The 18,812-nt window shown below is 37.7% G+C and overlaps 1 protein-coding gene across 4 annotated transcripts in view; it reads right to left on the bottom strand.

The window, feature by feature from the left end:
* The window catches only part of CDH10 (cadherin 10), a 74,778-nt gene extending 58,541 nt beyond the window's left edge, over positions 1-16,237 (bottom strand). For 3 of the 4 annotated variants that reach the window (XM_086609017.1, XM_086609015.1, XM_086609016.1), the window contains exon 1: positions 16,007-16,237. In XM_086609017.1, coding sequence (XP_086465143.1) covers positions 16,007-16,237 — 231 coding nt within the window. The remainder of the gene's footprint in view (positions 1-16,006) is intronic. The other variant, XM_086609019.1, reaches the window with a different exon arrangement.
* Positions 16,238-18,812: the final 2,575 nt, after the last annotated feature.

Below are 18,812 nucleotides of genomic sequence, written 5' to 3'. Positions count from 1 at the left end.
ATATATTCTATTTGTCATATTAATTTAACATTTCACAAATAACTTCACTTCATTAAAAGCTTTCCAAATATTAGTAACATGGCCTGGAACATTGCCACTGCATTACACTATCTTTTCTGTTTCCTTCTTCAAAATGGATTTCTTCATGACATTTCTTTAAATTCCTATTCTTTAAAACATAAAATTTATATAGAAATCTCATTTCTTCTCCTTGTCTACTTTATCTCTTATAAGATTGCATTAGTCATTTTTCTCACTGTCAAAATTTAAAATATCAATATCATTTTTATCATTTAGTACTAAGTTAGACAATTTATAACTATGATTGTCCAGGTAGTAATAGTTGATAATTACTATGTTCACTCAAGAATAATATATCTAAAATATTTCTACTTCCTAAAGATGCCATTTGTAGTGGAATTAGCAATCATAAACATGGAGACTCAGAAATTTCAATTTATGCATATTTTACACCAAATGCCACAGTTCAAAAAAAAAGGTTATGCAAAAGTTCTCATTGGAAGATGGGGTTCTTAATATAGAAAGAAGAAATCTTTATTACTATGTCATGTCTCTGCATATCAAATGTAATTTATTCTACTAATCACTATATTGTAGCATATGTAATTCTAAATTATATATAATTACAAAAAACTATTAAAACTTTTTATGAAGAAAAACCAGAAAAGCATTTTTGTAACATAAAACAGTTTCCAAACTAAATGGGAGGAAAAAGAGGTTGCTGCTTCTTTACTCAGTTGTTTTTGGATGAGGAAGAGACAAATATTCTGCATGATCATCTCTACTGTATCATGCAGCCACTTTACAAAATACTCAGAATGGCGACCTTCGAAGTTCTTCTACAAAGTAGGGTGTGGGTTTTTTTTTGTTGGTTGTGATTTGCTTGTTTGTTTTTTTTACCACCACTATTTCACCCTAGAATATTTCAAATCATCAAGTCCAACCTCTCTTTCCAAACTTGTTATCTTAATAAATGTCATTCGCTTGAGAATTATTAAGAAAGTACAATCATTCTTTGGGCGATAAAAATAAATCAGAAGTCACAAAAAATATTGACATCAAAGGACAGCATGATTACCTCGGACTTTATATTGAGAGGAAACATAATATGTTCGTGTCTTCCCACCTGTGCTTTGAGATACATATGTGGGCAAGTTGAAAGGAAAGGCAGGCTTGAAGGAATAAAATAAAAAGTTCAGAAGCAGAGAGAGTACTTAACACTTTTGCCTAAATAAAAAGAACAGTTGACTCAGTGTGGGTCTGCATTAGTCATTGCGTGTAAAACAATAATGCTACATCCAGGTGGCATAACAGGACTGAGAAGCACAGATGTAGGAAACAGAAGAAAGGCACAGAGTATGAGTGTAAGCCAATATGAAGGAGCAAGGCTTTTCTACAACTAGGAAAAAGTAAACAGAAGAGACGAACAGAATTGCAATTGAGCACTGAGGTTTCCTTCAATTTTTACATATTCTTAGAAGTATCCAGAATTTTTTCTGACATAAATTTTGTGTGCTCAGCCATCTGAATCTTACAGCGAAGGCAGTAATCTTTGCAACAACATAGTTTTCAAAAGTACTTTATCATGAATACCCCAGAACATGATGTTCCTTCTTTCCACTCATATTTTCTATCTAGATGCTTGTATAAAATATGTTTGGACATGTCTTTTAGCATACTAAACCACCCAATTATTCATTAATGCCTTTCTGAGTGGTTAGGTGCGTCTAGACCTGTACAATACTTCGCAATCACGTTTCAAGCAATTGGATGGTCTGTGAATTGGATCTTTGAAATGAAAACAAGATAGCTTTTCTTCTCAGACTTGAAGAGTATATGAACTCATCTATGGTTGCACATTTAAAACATTGTAACATTTGTTACATACCAAAATATTGTCAAATTACAGGATAATATTTTCCTTCAATGGTCCAGTCCTCCTTTAATGCTCTCAAGTAATATCTGTTAAATGACTCAGGAAACAGAAATAATTTGGTTTGAGGAAGCAACACTGATGAGATTGACAATGTTACTCCTGCAGACAAATCCTGCTCTGCCTGTCAGGGACTTCAGATAGACTGACTGTATAGCTGCTTACTGTCTCAAAAAAAAAAGGCACTGGAGGGTTTGAAAGAACTTGCCATTATAGACTTTTTGGTTAAACTTATTTTTAATTATCTTAAAAGACAAAAACACTCTCAGAAATATAAGGAAAAGCTTCCAGCAGGAAGACATTTTAAAAGGCTAAACATCAACTTTTAACTTCTTTAAACTCTCTCCCTCATGGGTATTTTGTCGCAAGTGACTAATTTTCCCTCAGTATTATCCCTGGCTCTTCCTTGTTGTCTGTGTATATAGGATATTTAAAAGGTCATCTACATCTGATTAAAAAAAAAAAAAAATCTAGAAAGGAAAAAATAAGCCCCTAAAGTGTCACCCTTTGAATTGCTGTTGAAACTATTGGCTCTTTATACATTTATCATTTTAAATAAGGTGTAGGTCAAACATTTCTGAAGGTCCCTTTTCTGTTGTGTTTTTTAATTCCTTGAGTGAATGAATGCGCTGTGATGAAATTGACTCTACTTTCCCTGAGCTATGGCTTTGAATATAAATAATTTCAATTTTATCAGTTCTTTCCTTTTTGGAGTATCTTTTTGCGACAAGCAGATACAATTTTAAAATTGAAAGAGAAATTGAACTGAAAGGAACTGGAAAGTTCAGACTAAACTACTTCCCTGTTTCTTATATTATTTTGAAGCATGATGTCATTTTAAGTGCAATGCATAATCATGTACAAACTCTGAGTCTGGAAAACACCCAAGAGAGCCACAATTAATCTCTGTGAAGGCAGCAAAATGCATCTTACTGGTGATTTTACACCTGCTGGAAGGACGCCCATAACTTAGACTATCTTCCCTCTAAATCTTCTCTGCAACTGATTAATGCTATTGCACTTTGAGCTTGCACAGAACGGAATTGTCTCTTTTAGAAATTAGATTCAAAATCAGATCACAGCTATTTGGCTTCTTAGGAAATAAAAAAAAAATAAAAATCAAACATTTTTAAAGTTTTCTCAGAGACTGAGAAAGGCAGTGGCAGGAAACCTACCCCAGTGACTAGTAGGATCATACTGACCACTCATTCTCATTATCACTTAACTTGTAATTTATTTCACACCAGAACCAAGACTTTATTCCATGAAATATATATATTGGAATTACCATCACTACTGTTGTAGACATCTCCTGCACTTAGAAAAGAAAATCTGCTCTAGCTCCAACTTAAAGTGTCCTCATCAAAACAATACACAAACACACAGAGAAAATCTCTCTTAAATAATATATCATAGTTTGAGTTCCCATGTTCTGATTCTAAATTATGGTCCCAATGCATCTCCTTTTTTTCTTTTTTGAAAACAAAAATTGAGTATATTGATATTTAACATCTTTGTTGGAGACATGGACAGTGGGATTGAGTGCACCCTCAGCAAGTTTGCAGATGACACCAAGTTGTGTGGTGTTGTGGACACGCTGGAGGGAAGGGATGCCATCCAGAGGGACCTTGACAGGCTGGAGAGATGGGCCTGTGAGAACTTCATGAAGTTCAACAAGGCCAAGTGCAAGGTCCTGCATGTGGGTCGGGGCAATCCCATGCACAAGTACAGGCTGGGCGGAGAATGTATTGAGAGCAGGCCTGAGGAAAAGGACTTGGGAGTGCTGGTGGATGAGAAGCTCAACATGAGCCAGCAATGTGCACTGGCAGCCCAGAAAGCCAACCGTATCCTGGGCTGTATCAAAAGGAGGGTGGCCAGCAGGTTGAGGGAAGTGATTCTGCCCCTCTACTCAGCTCTCGTGAGACCCCACCTGGAATACTGTGTTCAGCTCTGGAGTCCCCAAGGCAAGAAGGACATGGAACTACTGTAACGAGTCCAGAGGAGGGCCACGAAGATGATCTGAGGGCTGGAGCACCTCTGCTATGAAGACAGGCTGAGACAGTTGAGGTTGTTCAGCCTGGAGAAGAGAAGGCTCCGGGGTGATCTTATAGCAGCTTTCCAGTACCTAAAGGGGGCCTACAGGAAAGCTGGAGAGGGACTTTTGACAGGGTGTGTAGTGATAGGACAAGGGGCAATGGATTTAAACTGAAAGAGGGCAGATTTAGGTTGGATATAAGAAAGAAATTTTTCACTCTGAGAGTGGTGAGGCAGTGGAACAGGTTGCCCAGAGAAGTTGTGGATGCCCCATCCCTGGCAGTGTTCAAGGCCAGGTTGGAAGAGGCTTTGGGCAACCTAGTGTAGTGGAGGGTTTCCCTGCCCATGGCAGGGGGGTTGGAACTAGTTGACCACAACTCTTTTGAGAGCGATCATCCAGCCAATTCCTTATCCCCTGAGTGGTCCATCCATCAAAACCATGTCTTTCCAGTTTAGAGACAAGGATGTCGTGTGGGACAGTATCAAATGCTTTGGATAAGTCCAGGTAGACGATGTCAGTTGCTCTTCCCCTATCCATCAATGCTGTAGCCTCATCATAGAAGGCCACCAAATTCGTCAGGCAGGATTTGCCCTTAGTGAAGCCATGTTGGCTGTCATCAATCACCTCCTTATTTTCTATGTGCCTTAGCATAGTCGCCAGGAGGATCTGCTCCATCATCTAAACTCTGTTCAGCAGAATTTAATGTTTTGAGACCTATTTCAATGAGTAGCTTCCTCTACTTTGTACCGCCTATAAGAAATGGCAGACAGTTTTAGTTTGTTTTCCTTAAGGGGAAAAAAAGAATAATGATTAAAATCATCTCATATTTTTCAGGATCTATTGAAGCTTCCATGCTTTGTGTTTCAGTTCAAGACCATTAATACTGTTAAACTATATAATACTTATGGTCCTACAAAGGCCAAGGAGAAATAAGAACAGACTGTCAAATTAGTAATTGCTTGAAAGTTGAGCAAATGTAACTTTTAGAGGAGAATATTCATTCACTATATTATTTCATTCACTGTAACACTTCCAGTTACCATGACTTCTAAAATTATGTGAACTATGTATAAAACTGTACCCACAGAAGCGAAAAAAGTAGTGGACTAAGCTTTAAACCTCGAGCTATCATCTACAAGCACATTTACATGTGTTTGTCTAAGCAATTTAGTGACTTAAAATTATTTTTTTGTGGTTTGCCTTGCTTCCATATGTGGAGTCTTGTAGTCTGAGAGAGTGATTTCTGTCTTCTTGGGACCATGGCTCACTTTGTTTGCCAAGGAACCACCTCAAGGTCCTCTAGCAATTAGCTCTGCATGGATACACGATGTGAGCCTGGAACTGGCACAGAATTCATTGCCAGTAAAGAAATGATGCAGATACAAACCTGGAACCATGGTGCTTCACCTATTTTTACCATATCCATTGGTAAAGAAGACATATCCATTTGATTACAACTAGATTAGCACTGTTAGAAAATTTTTTCCCTAGCAGCACCCATATAGTAATTGGCATGCTCTCAGCTCTTTCTCTTGTGTCCAGCTCATACAGTAATAAAACATAGGACACGCTGCTTTATAGTTCTGTGAAACCAGATCTCTGCTAAGCTAGAATGTGAATGACATCACTCTTCGTTAGACTACTTTTTAATCTTTTTAGGTTTTTTGGTTTTGTTTGGCTCTCCTTGCCTATATCCATCCTCCCTTCCTCCCTCTCTCCCTTCCTCCTTACTTCCTTCTTTACTTTCTTTCTTCCTTCCTTCTTTTCCAATGTGTATTGCATCTCCTCTAATACCTCACTTGACAGTTTGAGCTACCAGCATCTGATGAGGCCCCACTGGTTTTTAGAAACATGTCTCTTGCAGTGCTAAGTGGTTCTGGTTGGATGAGCAGTCCTATTGACTTTACCATTTTAGAGAAAAAAAACAATCCCAAAGCAGTCTGTCTGTTTGGCCTTTAAGGACAGATTTTAAGCAGAGAAGTATTCAACACGTCCAACATTTCTCCTTAACAGAACAAATACTGACACTGAACTCCCTGAGAAGGGCAAAACTGCCTTGGAATATCTACCCTTAGATCTGTTGGATGCAGCCTGCACCCCTAAAAAAAAGTCTAAAAGGACAGTAAGCCATTCCAGTACTATCTCACTGTGAAGCACTGGAGTTTCACTGTAGGTCTCTGTTCTTCCTTGAACTTTCTAAGACTTGCCAGTCTAAAGAGGCAACTGGGAATGCTCACGGAGGTATTTCATTTACAGTGCCTGGCATATTTGACAAAAATTACCATCAGATAATATAGACACTGGGAAGCATCTCCTTAAGCAGTTGGGTTGAGTATGTCCTTGAAATGCCCTACCCAAATGACCCAACCCCTCTTCCCTTGTTACCAGAAAACACATCTAAGAAGCTCATATGCACAGACATCTGTCCAGAGCTGGGAATCCACAGTCTTTGAACAAATATATCTCACTTTGGATTCAGGCACACGATAACTGTGGCTTCTTCGGTCTTCAGTAAAAGACTGGTGGATATTACAATGCCTTTGCATTCCTTAATAACTGTCTGTTCCGTCTTGTGCCATCCAGAAACACCCAGTGTATTGTAGGGACACATCCAATGCAGTAGCTGAAAAATAATTCATTCTTTACGGGAATGAAAACTTGAACTATTCAGTCAGGTCAGCTCTTTGCCACTAGTACCTTCTACTGCTCTTTAATGAATCAAGAATCTAACTAGTTATAGTCATAAACTCTTACTAAGCTGGAATATAATAGAGTTTGAGAAAGAATTTCATGTCAGCACTCAATCAGCCTCTAGAACAATCTTACAGGAAGCTTTGGATGCCTCTGATGTTATGAAAAAAAAACAGTTGTACCATGTGTTTTGAGAAGCCATTTTAGCTCCCGTGTTTTGGACTACAAGAAGAGGTAGAAAAGAGCCGACCTTTCAAAAAAAAAAAAAGAAAGAAATTGAAACATATTTCACTTTGACACTCTTAACCTGTGCTGAAATATCTAGGAGCTCACATACATACTCCCAAAAGCAAGCTTTTGTATCTTTACCATAAATTGGTGCCTTAAATAACAGGTACCTTAAATCACAGTCTATGCATTTAGTCTTGTTGAGGAAGAGATCATTTTCTAAATGTTGTTGTCCCTCAAGTGTCAATTCCACCACACTGCAGTATCTTCAATTTTTGAAGATACACAGCTGTCAACAACTTGATTTTTGCATCCAGTAGAGTTACACCAAAAAAATCCCAAGTGGAATCTGTTGAAGGACAAGCTGTCCTCTTTCCACTTGGCAGCTTAGTCTTAGACATAGCAGATCACAATTCCTTTATTCAGTTTGCAGAATATCTCTCTTTACATTCTTCTTTACTGATCTCTGTCACAATAATCTGCTCTAGCTGAAAATTGATCCTCTACAGTATTTCAGTGTCATGGAGTTGATTCCCTTCATCTGAAAGGGAAGGCATTTTATGTTTGTCAGACCTTCACACCAAATATTATGCCTGCATATGAGCACTTTCTATTCAAAAACCTACTCTTTAATCTCTAAAGGCACCAAAGGTCTTTACAAAAGAAAGAGCTATGGTAGAATCACTCTTCAGGAATCAAAATGCAGAAGTTCTTAAAAGGGTTTGGTAAGTCTTATCTTACCACTTCAACAACAACATTTCAATGGAATCTATTTCTATGGATCTTTTTTTTTTGTCCCACTTGATGACGAAACATTTGAAACCCAGACAGCATGCTCTTTTGTATTACCCTTTCCAAAACCAGTACTTTTGGTAGCTGCTGCATCAGAAAGAAAAATCCATTCAAAATTCCTGCCCAGGATGGTTTCTGGCTTTCATTTCTTTCAGGAAATTATTTTATTTAATCTCTCCTAAAAACTCCAACAGTGACAACTCTATGCACATCTGGTCTTAGCTAATATTTATTCTTTTACATTAACAGAGCATGGACTTTCAGGAAAATTCATCTTTTTTACATCTGATGTCAAATCCTATGTAAAATACTTCTCATTGGATTATAGACTATATGAAGCAATACTAACAATACTAAGCAATAGGAGGGAATACTAGCAATACTAACTTAAAACAGCATATTTAATTCCAATACATACACATTTAACTGAAGTACAGGCAACATCTGAGACTTCCCTACTTTGCATCTTTATGACTGGGTGGTAAGCTGTCCTGTGCTCTATTCACACTTTTGTTACACACTGCTCTTGCCGAGTTGTCTAAAAGCAATGTCACTTTCGGGATAGCTGTCTTTCAGGTTTTATTGAGTTAAGGATGTGGGACCCGCCTTCAGGTATCTGTTCTGTGGTATATCATCCACAGTGTCAATAGACATAGGTAGTTACTGAAAGGAAAAGATAAGCTATGACCTAGTAACTGTTGTTCTTGAACCTGTGTCATGTATGTGTGCATTGCTAATACTCCAAGTCCTTTCTTCAGAATCCTGTGTTGGGATTCTCAAACTGAAAGGAACTAAGTGAGGTTGACATGCTCTGCTCTTTACACCGTCAAAGGTAATGGGTGCACATACAGACGTATAATTACGAATACTGCCAGGATAATCCTTTCTGGTAACAGTTCTAATATGGCACATGCAAAATTAGATATAAATTTGTGTGCAAATATATGATAAATTATCTTTTGAGATACTAAAAGACACTGTAGTGTAACTAAGAACTTCAGTCTCTCAAAGTACTGAAAAATTCATGTCAGTTGATCCTTTATGCAATAAAACTACTGTGATGAAAATTGCTGGAAAAGATCACTATCAATCTCAGAAAGCAAAGTGGAAAAATATCTACGAGAATGAAACAAATTGCAGAATCTGACAAAATAATAAGGAATAATAACTTTAATGTTGCTGAAGAATTTATTTGTAAATTTATTTTATGAATTACTATGAATTAAGACACCATTGGTACACAGTAGTGCTTCCTTTAGGTGACAACTATTACAGTACAATTTTTAGATTTAAAAGAAAGATGTTTTTTTCTGGATATACTCAAAGTAAGTTCATGTTTTTCAGAACAAATTTAAAAATGTGTAATACTTTGTAATTGCAACACTTTATTTGAAAAATAATAAATAGGCCTTGAAATTATATACTAACAAAAAGAAGTAAAATTTATGGATCAACTTTCAGTATATTAAGAAAGGATAACAAAGTATACATAGACTTTCCACACAGAAAAAGACATAAAGTAAGTATTAAACATAACTCTAACCCCAAATATGAATAAAATGCCTTTTCAGATATGAGGTTTAAGCTTCTTTTTGAACATCTCTGCATTCTTTCTCTGAAATTGGGAAAAAACATCTTTCTCTGAACTACTGTCTTCTAGCATATTTTTGCAAAGATAGCTCAAAGATAAATTGTGTAATATATATAGGTCTGTTTTCCCACACTGCTTCAACCTTTACTAAAACTGTCACTGTAATTATTGTTTGAGGTTCTGCATATGCAAAATTCACTATGGTTTGATTTCTACGATCAGGATGCTGTCTATTACAAAAAGGAAAGAATGACCATCCTCTTTCCTTATAATAAATACTGACCTGAAGAAACCAGTGAATGTCCATAATCAGTCAATATGTACTTTGCCACCATTTCACAAGTATGCTTGACTTAAACAAGTAATTCTTCAGCTATTACCAGATTACATAATCTATTCATTCATGGAACCTCTTTTCCTTCATATTATTCTAGTAGAACCTTCTCAAACTGACTTAAACAATGAATAAAGAAATGCATAAATTCCATAGTGAATTGTAGACACTGGTTTCAAAAGTAATACGATATTCAACAGTTTTCAAGCTCCCTTGTCAGATGTATGGATGCAGGATAAGAAAAAAGAAAAAATATTTTAAGATAAGAAACAAGCAAAAAAAACAAGCACAAGTACAGGCTGGGTGGAGAATGGATTGAAAGCAGCCCTGAGGAAAAGGACTTGGGAGTGCTGATGTACGGGAAGCTCGACATGAGTCGGCAACGTGCACTGGCAGCCCAGAAAGCCGACTGTATCCTGGGCGGCATCAAAAGGAGCGTGGCCAGCAGGTCGAGGGAGGTGATTCTGCCCCTCTACTCTGCTCTCGTGAGACTCCACCTGGAATACTGTGTTCAGCTCTGGAGTCCCCAACGCAAGAAGGACATGGAGCTGCTGGAGAGGGTCCAGAGGAGGGCCATGAAGATGATCTGAGGGCTGGAGCACCTCTGCTATGAAGACAGGCTGAGAGAGTTGGGGCTGTTCAGCCTGGAGAAGAGAAGGCTCCGGGGTGATCTTATTGCAGCCTTCCAGTACTTAAAGGGGGCCTACAGGAAAGCTGGAGAGGGACTTTTGACAAGGGTGTGTAGTGATAGGACAAGGGGCAATGGCTTTAAACTGAAAGAGGGCAGATTTAGATTAGAGATAACGAAGAAATTCTTTACTCTGAGGGTGGTGAGGCAGTGGAACAGGTTGCCCAGAGAAGTTGTGGATGCCCCATCCCTGGCAGTGTTCAAGGCCAGGTTAGATGAGGCTTTGGGCAACCTGGTGTAGTGGAGGGTTTCCCTGCCCATGGCAGGGGGGTTGGAACTAGATGATCTTTGAGGTCCCTTCCAACCCTAACCATTCTATGATTCTATGATTATATATATCAATCATGAGTTCAGAAAGCAAGCAGATGTAAATCAGAAATCCGTATGAATCTGGTAGCTTCCATTTTGGAATTTCTGCCGATGCTTTCGCTGGCATGTTTGACATCTAACTATCATTCTCAATTTTAAAAATCACACTTAATGCTTATTTTTGACTGAAGCCTCTCCATGAGAATCATTCTCTTCTAGTCATTGACCACAAATCATTGAGTTCTAACTTGAGCTCAGACTATCTCACGTAATTTCCAAACACCATCTTCAAGCATGTTGCAGAGAATTTAACAGGAAAGTGACATTTTATGTCACTCACCTATTCAAATCATTTTGGCTTTGGATAAAATCAGATAAAAGGAAACATCCAGAAACATTTTGACTCTACAACCCAGATGGCCTTTGGAAAGGCGAGTGCAACACCAGGGAAAAGAGATATCTACTACAAAGTTTATATACTATGATTTTAATATTTTTTTTCTCTAATAATTTGAGAATTTGGACTATCAGACTGTTAAAACATTCATTAGAATAACTATCAATTTTTAGTTCCACATATGATCTGTTTGCTTTTGCTTCCTTTGTATAAACTCTCCCTGTGCTAATACAATGTTATGATACTCTTCATTTATATGTGTTTTATTCACTTTTTCCCAAACTTGTCAGAAAATTGGATAGGGCAACCAATATTTTGTTTGCTCAAATTAGCAAGATTTTTCTCTAACCAGAGCAAAAAAAAGATGGAAGTGCAGTCATAACTGCTCCTCAAGTTTCTTCTCAGTTCTAAACTATTTATTTGCAATTTTTCTTATCTTACTTATTACTTCCCATTTGCAAACACTTATTTTCTCTCAGCCAAACCGGTTCTGTGTTTATCAGCATCTCTCTCTCTTTTTCTAATGCAGATGACTTAACCTATCAAAGTGTTAACTCTTTCCCCTCTAAAGAATCTTCACTCATCATGACTAGAAAAAAATTAAGTAACACCACGCACACTTTATGATTTGGGATCATAAATATTCAAAAATAATGAAATAAAAAATAATCAGCAGGTTTCTGAGAGAGCTTAAATAATTCGAAATTCAGAGTGCCCTGCAAAGCTATTTATTTCCCGGGACTTCTGGGAGCAATACACTTCCAAATACAATAGCACAGTGTTTTGATACAGTGGTACTTCTTATTTTGTGGGCAAGGTTAATTTTCATAAGTTATCAGCCTGGCTTGGACTTAGGAACAGGCCTAGATACTTTGGGACACTTGGGAGGCATGATTTTACTTTTGGTAAGTGTGTTATCAAACAATGAAGGGGTTAAAACTTTTGTAAGGATTTCATGAGGGATTTAGTAGGTGGTTTGCACATACCTAAGGAACACAACAAGATGAACATCCTTGAAGCTGCCTGGAGTGATTAGAAGGGAGACTCTTTGTCAAAGAACTGTCTGCCCTTGAAGGGAACATCCCAGAGAAGTATAAACTTTGTTATCGTGTTTTTCTGAACTGTGAACACGCGCAGCAGTGACTTGGGGGAAAGGTAATTCCGGCAGGGGGAGATCGTGACCACCAACTCACCGACCACCTACCCTAAACATAACCCAGACCCAAAAGAAAAAGGTGGAGGAAGAGAACTGAGCACGCTACGTAATTTACATGTAAATCGAGAGAAAATTAACCAATTGTTTGAGTAACAATGAATATGTAAACATGTTATGAATATGCATGATCGTAGTGCATAACTAAGTTTCTGTCCAGGGGCCAGGTGTGCATGCCAGGAGGAGATATCCCCTGTACACCTGGCGCCACAATAAAGTAATGCCTGCTCTCTAACACTGCAAAGTGTGTTAAAGAGTTTCTGTCTGGATTTTCGGTGACAAATGTATAAAATAAATATAGAGACTATTTACAAGGATCTCAATATGTTTTAGAAATTCCTGTATCATGCAAATGTTACTGCTGAAATTACAGACTCAAAGCAACAAATAAAAAGTGGGGGGGAAAAAGGCAGTTTACTCTTTCGTAAGTTTGTACTCTAAAATTTTTACATAGTATGTAAATTTCATAAATTTTACTAAGCATTTCCTTTCTCAAACCCTCCCTCCCCAACATTCTCAATCCTTTTAAGAAACATAATATAATAATCCTATGAACTTGTACATGCTGGGGACCAACTGGCTGGAAATCAGTTTTGCAGAGAAGGACCTTGGGGTCCTTGTGGACAGCCAGCTGACCATGAGCCAGCAATGTACCTTTGCAGCAAAAAAGGTCAACAGCATGCAGGGCTCCATTAGGAAAAGCATCACCAGGAGATCAAGAGAGAAGATCCTTCCTCTCTGCTCTGCCTTGGTGAGACACATCTGGAATGCTATGTCCAGTTCTGGGCTCTCCAGTAGAAGAGAGATATGGAGCTCGTGGAGAAAGTCCAGCAAAAGGCCACTAAGATGATTAAGGGACTGGGACATTTTTCACAGGAGGAGAGGCTGAGAGAGCTGGGTCTGTTCGGGCTGGAGAAAAGAAGTTTCAGCAGGGACTTTATTAACTTACATAAATACCTGATGGGAAGGAGTGAGAGAGACAGACCCAGTCTCTTTTCAGTGCGGCCCCGTCACAAGACAAGAGGCAACAGGCACAAACTGAAATGCAGGAAATTCCTTTTAAATGTAGGAACAAACTTTTTACTAAGCAGGTGGTCAAACACTTGAACAGTTTGCACAGTGTGACGAATACACTAGATGCCTAGCCATACTTTGGTTCAGGCTGACTAAAGAGCAACAAGCCTCATAGCCAGTGGTGAACCTGAGAGCTGAAAAGCTCCTGGCTCACATACAAGGGAGTGAAGATGCTTTGAAAAGTATTTCGAATTGTGGTTTCAAAGCCCAAAAATGCAAGATAACCTAAGTACAGAACAAGATACTAGGGGTAAGCAAAGACATCTGTCTTGTCTATACTACTGACTAGCAGCCAACTACTTCACTCTATAAGTATCAAGATCAGTATGAGCCCAACTGAGCTCTCCCTGAATTGCAACTGGACTGCATGCCAGGTGACTCTCCCCCAGAGCAAGGACACCTCTCAAGGTTTGAGATTCCTTACTTGAGACTGAGAGACCCTTCCTTACCCAAGGCAGAGAAATCCCTCGCTCCTGGCAGATCCTCAGTGGTTGACTGATAGCATACTGAATTAATACTAATGAAACATTACTAATTCACGTAGATACTAAATATTATTATAAATTTTGTATAGATAATTCCATTAAACATAAACTGCTGTCCAAGACTGAGACTAAGATTGGACCTAGCCGCATCTAGGCTCCATAAGGAGTTTAGAAAGCAAAGGGGTCCACTCTGAACCTTGTGACTCAACAGGAGAGTCTTCCTTACCCTTTTGTGTCTCTGATCTCTCTGTGAATCATTCTAACTCAATTCTAATTCAATTTTTCTTTCTATGTTTCTTCCATGCAGTAATTAATAAGGTGAACATTGTCATTAGACTTATTGAACTTTTGTAAACCACTGTTAAACTTTGTTAAATTCCATGAATTTATTGAACTTTGTCAAATTATTATTATACCTCAGTAAAACATATTGCTGCTTCTCTCTTTTGAGTGAGGTGCATTACACACTTCCTCAACACCCGGAGAGATTATTGAATCTCCGCCTTTGGAGATATTCAAAATATGACTGGAATAGTCCTGAGCAAGTGATAGTCGACCTTGCTTTGAGCAGGCAGGGGTTGGACTAGATGATCTACAGAGGTGCCTTACAACCTCACCTACTCTGTGATTCCGTGATTTGCAACAAGTCAGTATTTCTCTGAAGTATTTTACAAGTTCAAAATAATGTAAAAAAATAAAATCTGGATTATAGAAAATGAAAGTCCTGTGTTTATCACCAACCATTCGTGCTAAAAGGTACCCATTACAGCTGACACTAACTTCCACTTCAAGCAAATTACCATTTTGAATTAATTCCTTGTACCTGTTTGAATATTATCATGGCATTATACGTTATACATTTTTCAATAAAGCACATGACAAAACATAGGCATCAACTGAAATAATTTAATGGACACTTCCAGTGTCCTTTATGTATTCATCTAGTACACTGTGCAGTCATATGTGCAGTTCTGCTGACTTCTATTGTAGTTCACTTCCTAACCACCTCATTTCTATCACATGGTTGTTAATAAATTTTACTCATTGGAGTTTACTGAATTCAGGGAAAGTTCACAGAATCACAGAATCACAGAATGATAGGGATTGGAAGGGACCTCAAAGGATCATCTAGTCCAATCCCCTGCCTGAGCAGGACCGCCTAGATTAGATCACACAAGAATGCGTCCAGGCGGGTTTTGAACATCTCCAGAGAAGGAGACTCCACAACCTCTCTGGGCAGCCTGTTCCAGTGTTCTGTTACCCTTACTGGGAAGAAGTTCTTCCGCACGTTTAAGCGGAACCTCCTATGTTCCAGCTATATCCATTTCCCCTTGTCCTAACATTGGATGCCACTGAGAAGAGCTTGGCTCCATCCTTATGACAGTCACCCTTTACATATTTATAAACATTAATGAGGTCCCCCCTCAGTCTCCTCTTCTCCAAGCTCAAGAGACCCAGCTCCCTCAGCCTTTCCTCATAAGGGAGATGCTCCACTCCCTTAATCATCTTTGTGGCCCTGCGCTGGACTCTCTCAAGCAGTTCCTTGTCTTTCTTGAACTGAGGGGCCCAGAACTGAACACAATATTCCAGATGCGGCCTCACCAGGGCAGAGTAGAGGGGGAGGAGAACCTCTCTCGACCTACTAACCACACTCCTAATACTCCCCAGGATGCCATTGGTCTTCTTGGCCACAAGGGCACATTGCTAGCTCATGGTCATCCTGCTGTCCACCAGGACCCCCATGTCCCTTTCCCTTGTGCTGCTCCCCAACAGTTCAGTCCCCAACTTGCACTGGTAAGTTAAGGAGAAGAATATTGTTTCTTCAAAATAGGTTGCATTTTTTCAAACATAAGCACAGAAAAAGAATGCATTATCTTATATGAAACAAATATTCCAAGAGAAAGAGTTGAAAAAGAATTTTATAGTGAGTTATAAGATACCATGTTTTGATACAGAACAGGTACTGAGTGGGCTTCTCATAGGAATGACGTGCAAAAGAAAACAAATTTGTCAAAGGTGTCTTCACTAGTTTCATTCAAATATTTTTTAATAACTTTAACTAGCAATATAAATTTAGTGATTCTAGCAGAACAAACAATTTATATATTGCCTGGAAATCTGTCTCTTACACATTAGAATAAAACATAGAAACTACGGCTCTATAGAAAGATAAGTAAACTTAACAATTTTACAGAAAGCTTAATGAAAAACGTACCTTGCCTACATATTGATAATCAGATCCCGTGTATTCCTCTAAAAGGAAAAACTGATTCCACATCCAGCCTCGCTTCTGGCGGTGAATTGCTTTTCCATCGTTCCCTGATGAACGTCCCCCAGAGTTTTTGGGTCTGAGATCAGGAGTCCTTCTGAACAGCAATTCTGTATGGCCAGGATGCAGCAGCCACATCCAGAGCAGCAGAAGCAATAGAACTTGCTGTATAGTCATAGTTCTCCACTGCTGATGCTCTTCAAGTTGGTCAGCTATGGAGCCTACAGTTTTGTTCTTCTTGACTTGCTTTTTATGTCTCTAGTTGCTAATGCAGCCAAACAGTTTCCAGCAGCTCATCTCTGAACTGTACATAGTAACCAAATCCTGAAAGTAAACAGAGAAGTGACAATGTAAATTGAAATGCATTTACTCTGTAGTGTTCAACATCCCTGCTACTGTACCTGCAGATACAAACATTATGACGTGAAAGCAACCTGGTTAGGAACATGAAGGTTATCCAGATGTTAGAACATTGTGAATATATTAGGTAGCTGATGTCAAAACACTTCCTAAGACAGTAAGAGTGCCCTGAGATGATCAACTATTTCTCAAATCTTTCCATTTAGAAACTTCTAGAGTGTTCTTGATATAGAATAGGGATTAAGATTGCTGAAACTTACACATTAAATACTGCTTCGTTTCAAATGTTTTCCATCTGATTTGATTTACAAGAATTCCAGTGTTTTATTAATCTTATTATCAAGAGGACTGAAAAGCCAACACAAAGTAGTTTTAGAAATGAGGAAATGGTAAAATACTAATTCTCCAGAGTGTTTTAATGGTAAAAGAGAACATCATATGCATCAGAAGAAATACAACATGACAAGAAGCAAACTTTTAATAGAAAAGGTTCCTGAGATGATCTCGCAATATGAAGTGATTCAAACTTAGCTTTAAACTGCAGGAAAATTGAGGGCATGTTTTAAAAGTATCCTGAATAACTTTAATTTTGGACAGTACTGAAATTAATCTCATCATGGCAAGTGATATTGCAGAGAGGAGGCAAGCCTCTTCTAACTCATCTTCATTTGGTCTCCACAACTTTTTCTTTGCTTACTTTATTTTCTTTTAGTTTTTCCTTCTTCTGACAGAACCATAAGATGCTATTTCAGCAAGATAAATTTAGCCAGGATCTCTTCATTTGACTTCCATCATAGCATTTAAAGAGTAACACTTTTTACTAGTGAGATAATTTAGTAAACATTTTCCTTCAGTAAATCATGGCAATCTATGATTTGTCTTCTTAATAGGGTACAGTTTCTGCAAATTTTAATCAGCGTCACTTTTTCATTTTTTTTTTAGCATTCCCAAAGGAAATAAAATGCATGGATAGTGGTCACAGTTCCGTGTATATTCTTCCACACGTGGCACAAAACTCAAGTAATAAAAAACTTGGGTTGTTTTTCTCTTTTTTTCTTATTTTGATAGATAAGTAACATTACAGACTGCAATCCCACCCATGTGTCCTCTGATTTCAGTAATATTATATTATATCTCATGATTACCTTTTAAGCATTTTTATTTTTCAAAGTGGAGGTATGTAAAATTTTCAAAAATTCTTTCTGCGTTTCAGTTTGATTTTGATGTGTTACTTAAGATATTTCCCATAAACTTGTGTTGATAAAAAAGGTTCACAACAAATATCAGGGCTTTAGAGTAGAAAACCTATGAAATGTAGTGATTTCTTACAGTTAAAAGACTCTGCGTGTGTACATGCGTGTGTGTGTGTGTGTGTTAATAACTGAACAAATTCAGCTTAGGATTTAGTTTTTGCCTTCAAAGTTAATTCTCTGAGAATAATGTTTTCCACTCTTCTTCAACATTTGGAAGACTAAAGAACTTCTCAAAGCCACTGCTTTCAAGGACTTTAGCCCCAAGACTGATCACAGTAACTCACAGGCATGCATTTCTATTTGTCTAAATAAATATCGTTATGTATCGCTTCATTTACCTCCTCTTCCTTTCTTCTAAAAGTTTGACATTTACTTGATTTGTGAACTTTGAATACTACCCAGACAATCTGTTCTAATATAAACCCGTAATAACATATGCTGAATTACATCAGCATGTGCAAAGTGGAGCTGTGGTCCTCCTCTTGGAAATTATTTATCACAACTCATATTTATGTTCTTTTGAAACAAAGGTATACTGAGTGAGAGAGGAGGATCACGATTTACTCTCATATAGTTAGAAATGTTTCTTCTCAAAGACTATAGGAATTTCAAACTTGAAATAACTCTTTAGGGTATTATTAGTTTCCCTAAAATTGGAAAGCTATTGGGATTTTTGTTTGAGAAGGAGATATATTTTCTTTTTTTTTTTTTTTGGTGTGGGTGTTGTTTTGGTTTGGTTTTTTTCTTTTCTTTCTTGTCACACTCGGTATATATATTCCATTATTCACACATTATTACTTGATGTAGAAGTGTTGTTAAATTCCTCTTGAGAAATAGCGCTTCAATATTAGGGGTTGTTATTGAATTTCCTTCTTGTTAAATTAGGTCAGCAGAATGAAAGCTCAGATGAAATTTGTTAAAGTTACAAGAGTAGCTAATGCACATGGACTTGGCAAACATGGCTGCTTAATGGATGTATGTACCAGTAAGGTCTTTTCCCTCCTTTGAGACTCTTATTGTAGTTCAGCTTCCTGCTTTAAATGTAATGAGTTTGATAGTAATCTACACTCAAGCAATAACATTTACCCTTAAAGGAAGCTAGAAAATAAGAAAAACAGACTGAACTAAAACCAATTAAA

The sequence above is a fragment of the Tauraco erythrolophus genome, chromosome 3, assembly GCF_009769465.1.
Source record: "Tauraco erythrolophus isolate bTauEry1 chromosome 3, bTauEry1.pri, whole genome shotgun sequence".
NCBI classification, from domain to species: Eukaryota; Metazoa; Chordata; class Aves; order Musophagiformes; family Musophagidae; genus Tauraco; species Tauraco erythrolophus.
Note: the sequence above shows the minus strand (reverse complement) of the source record. Positions and strands in the feature narration are given on the sequence as shown.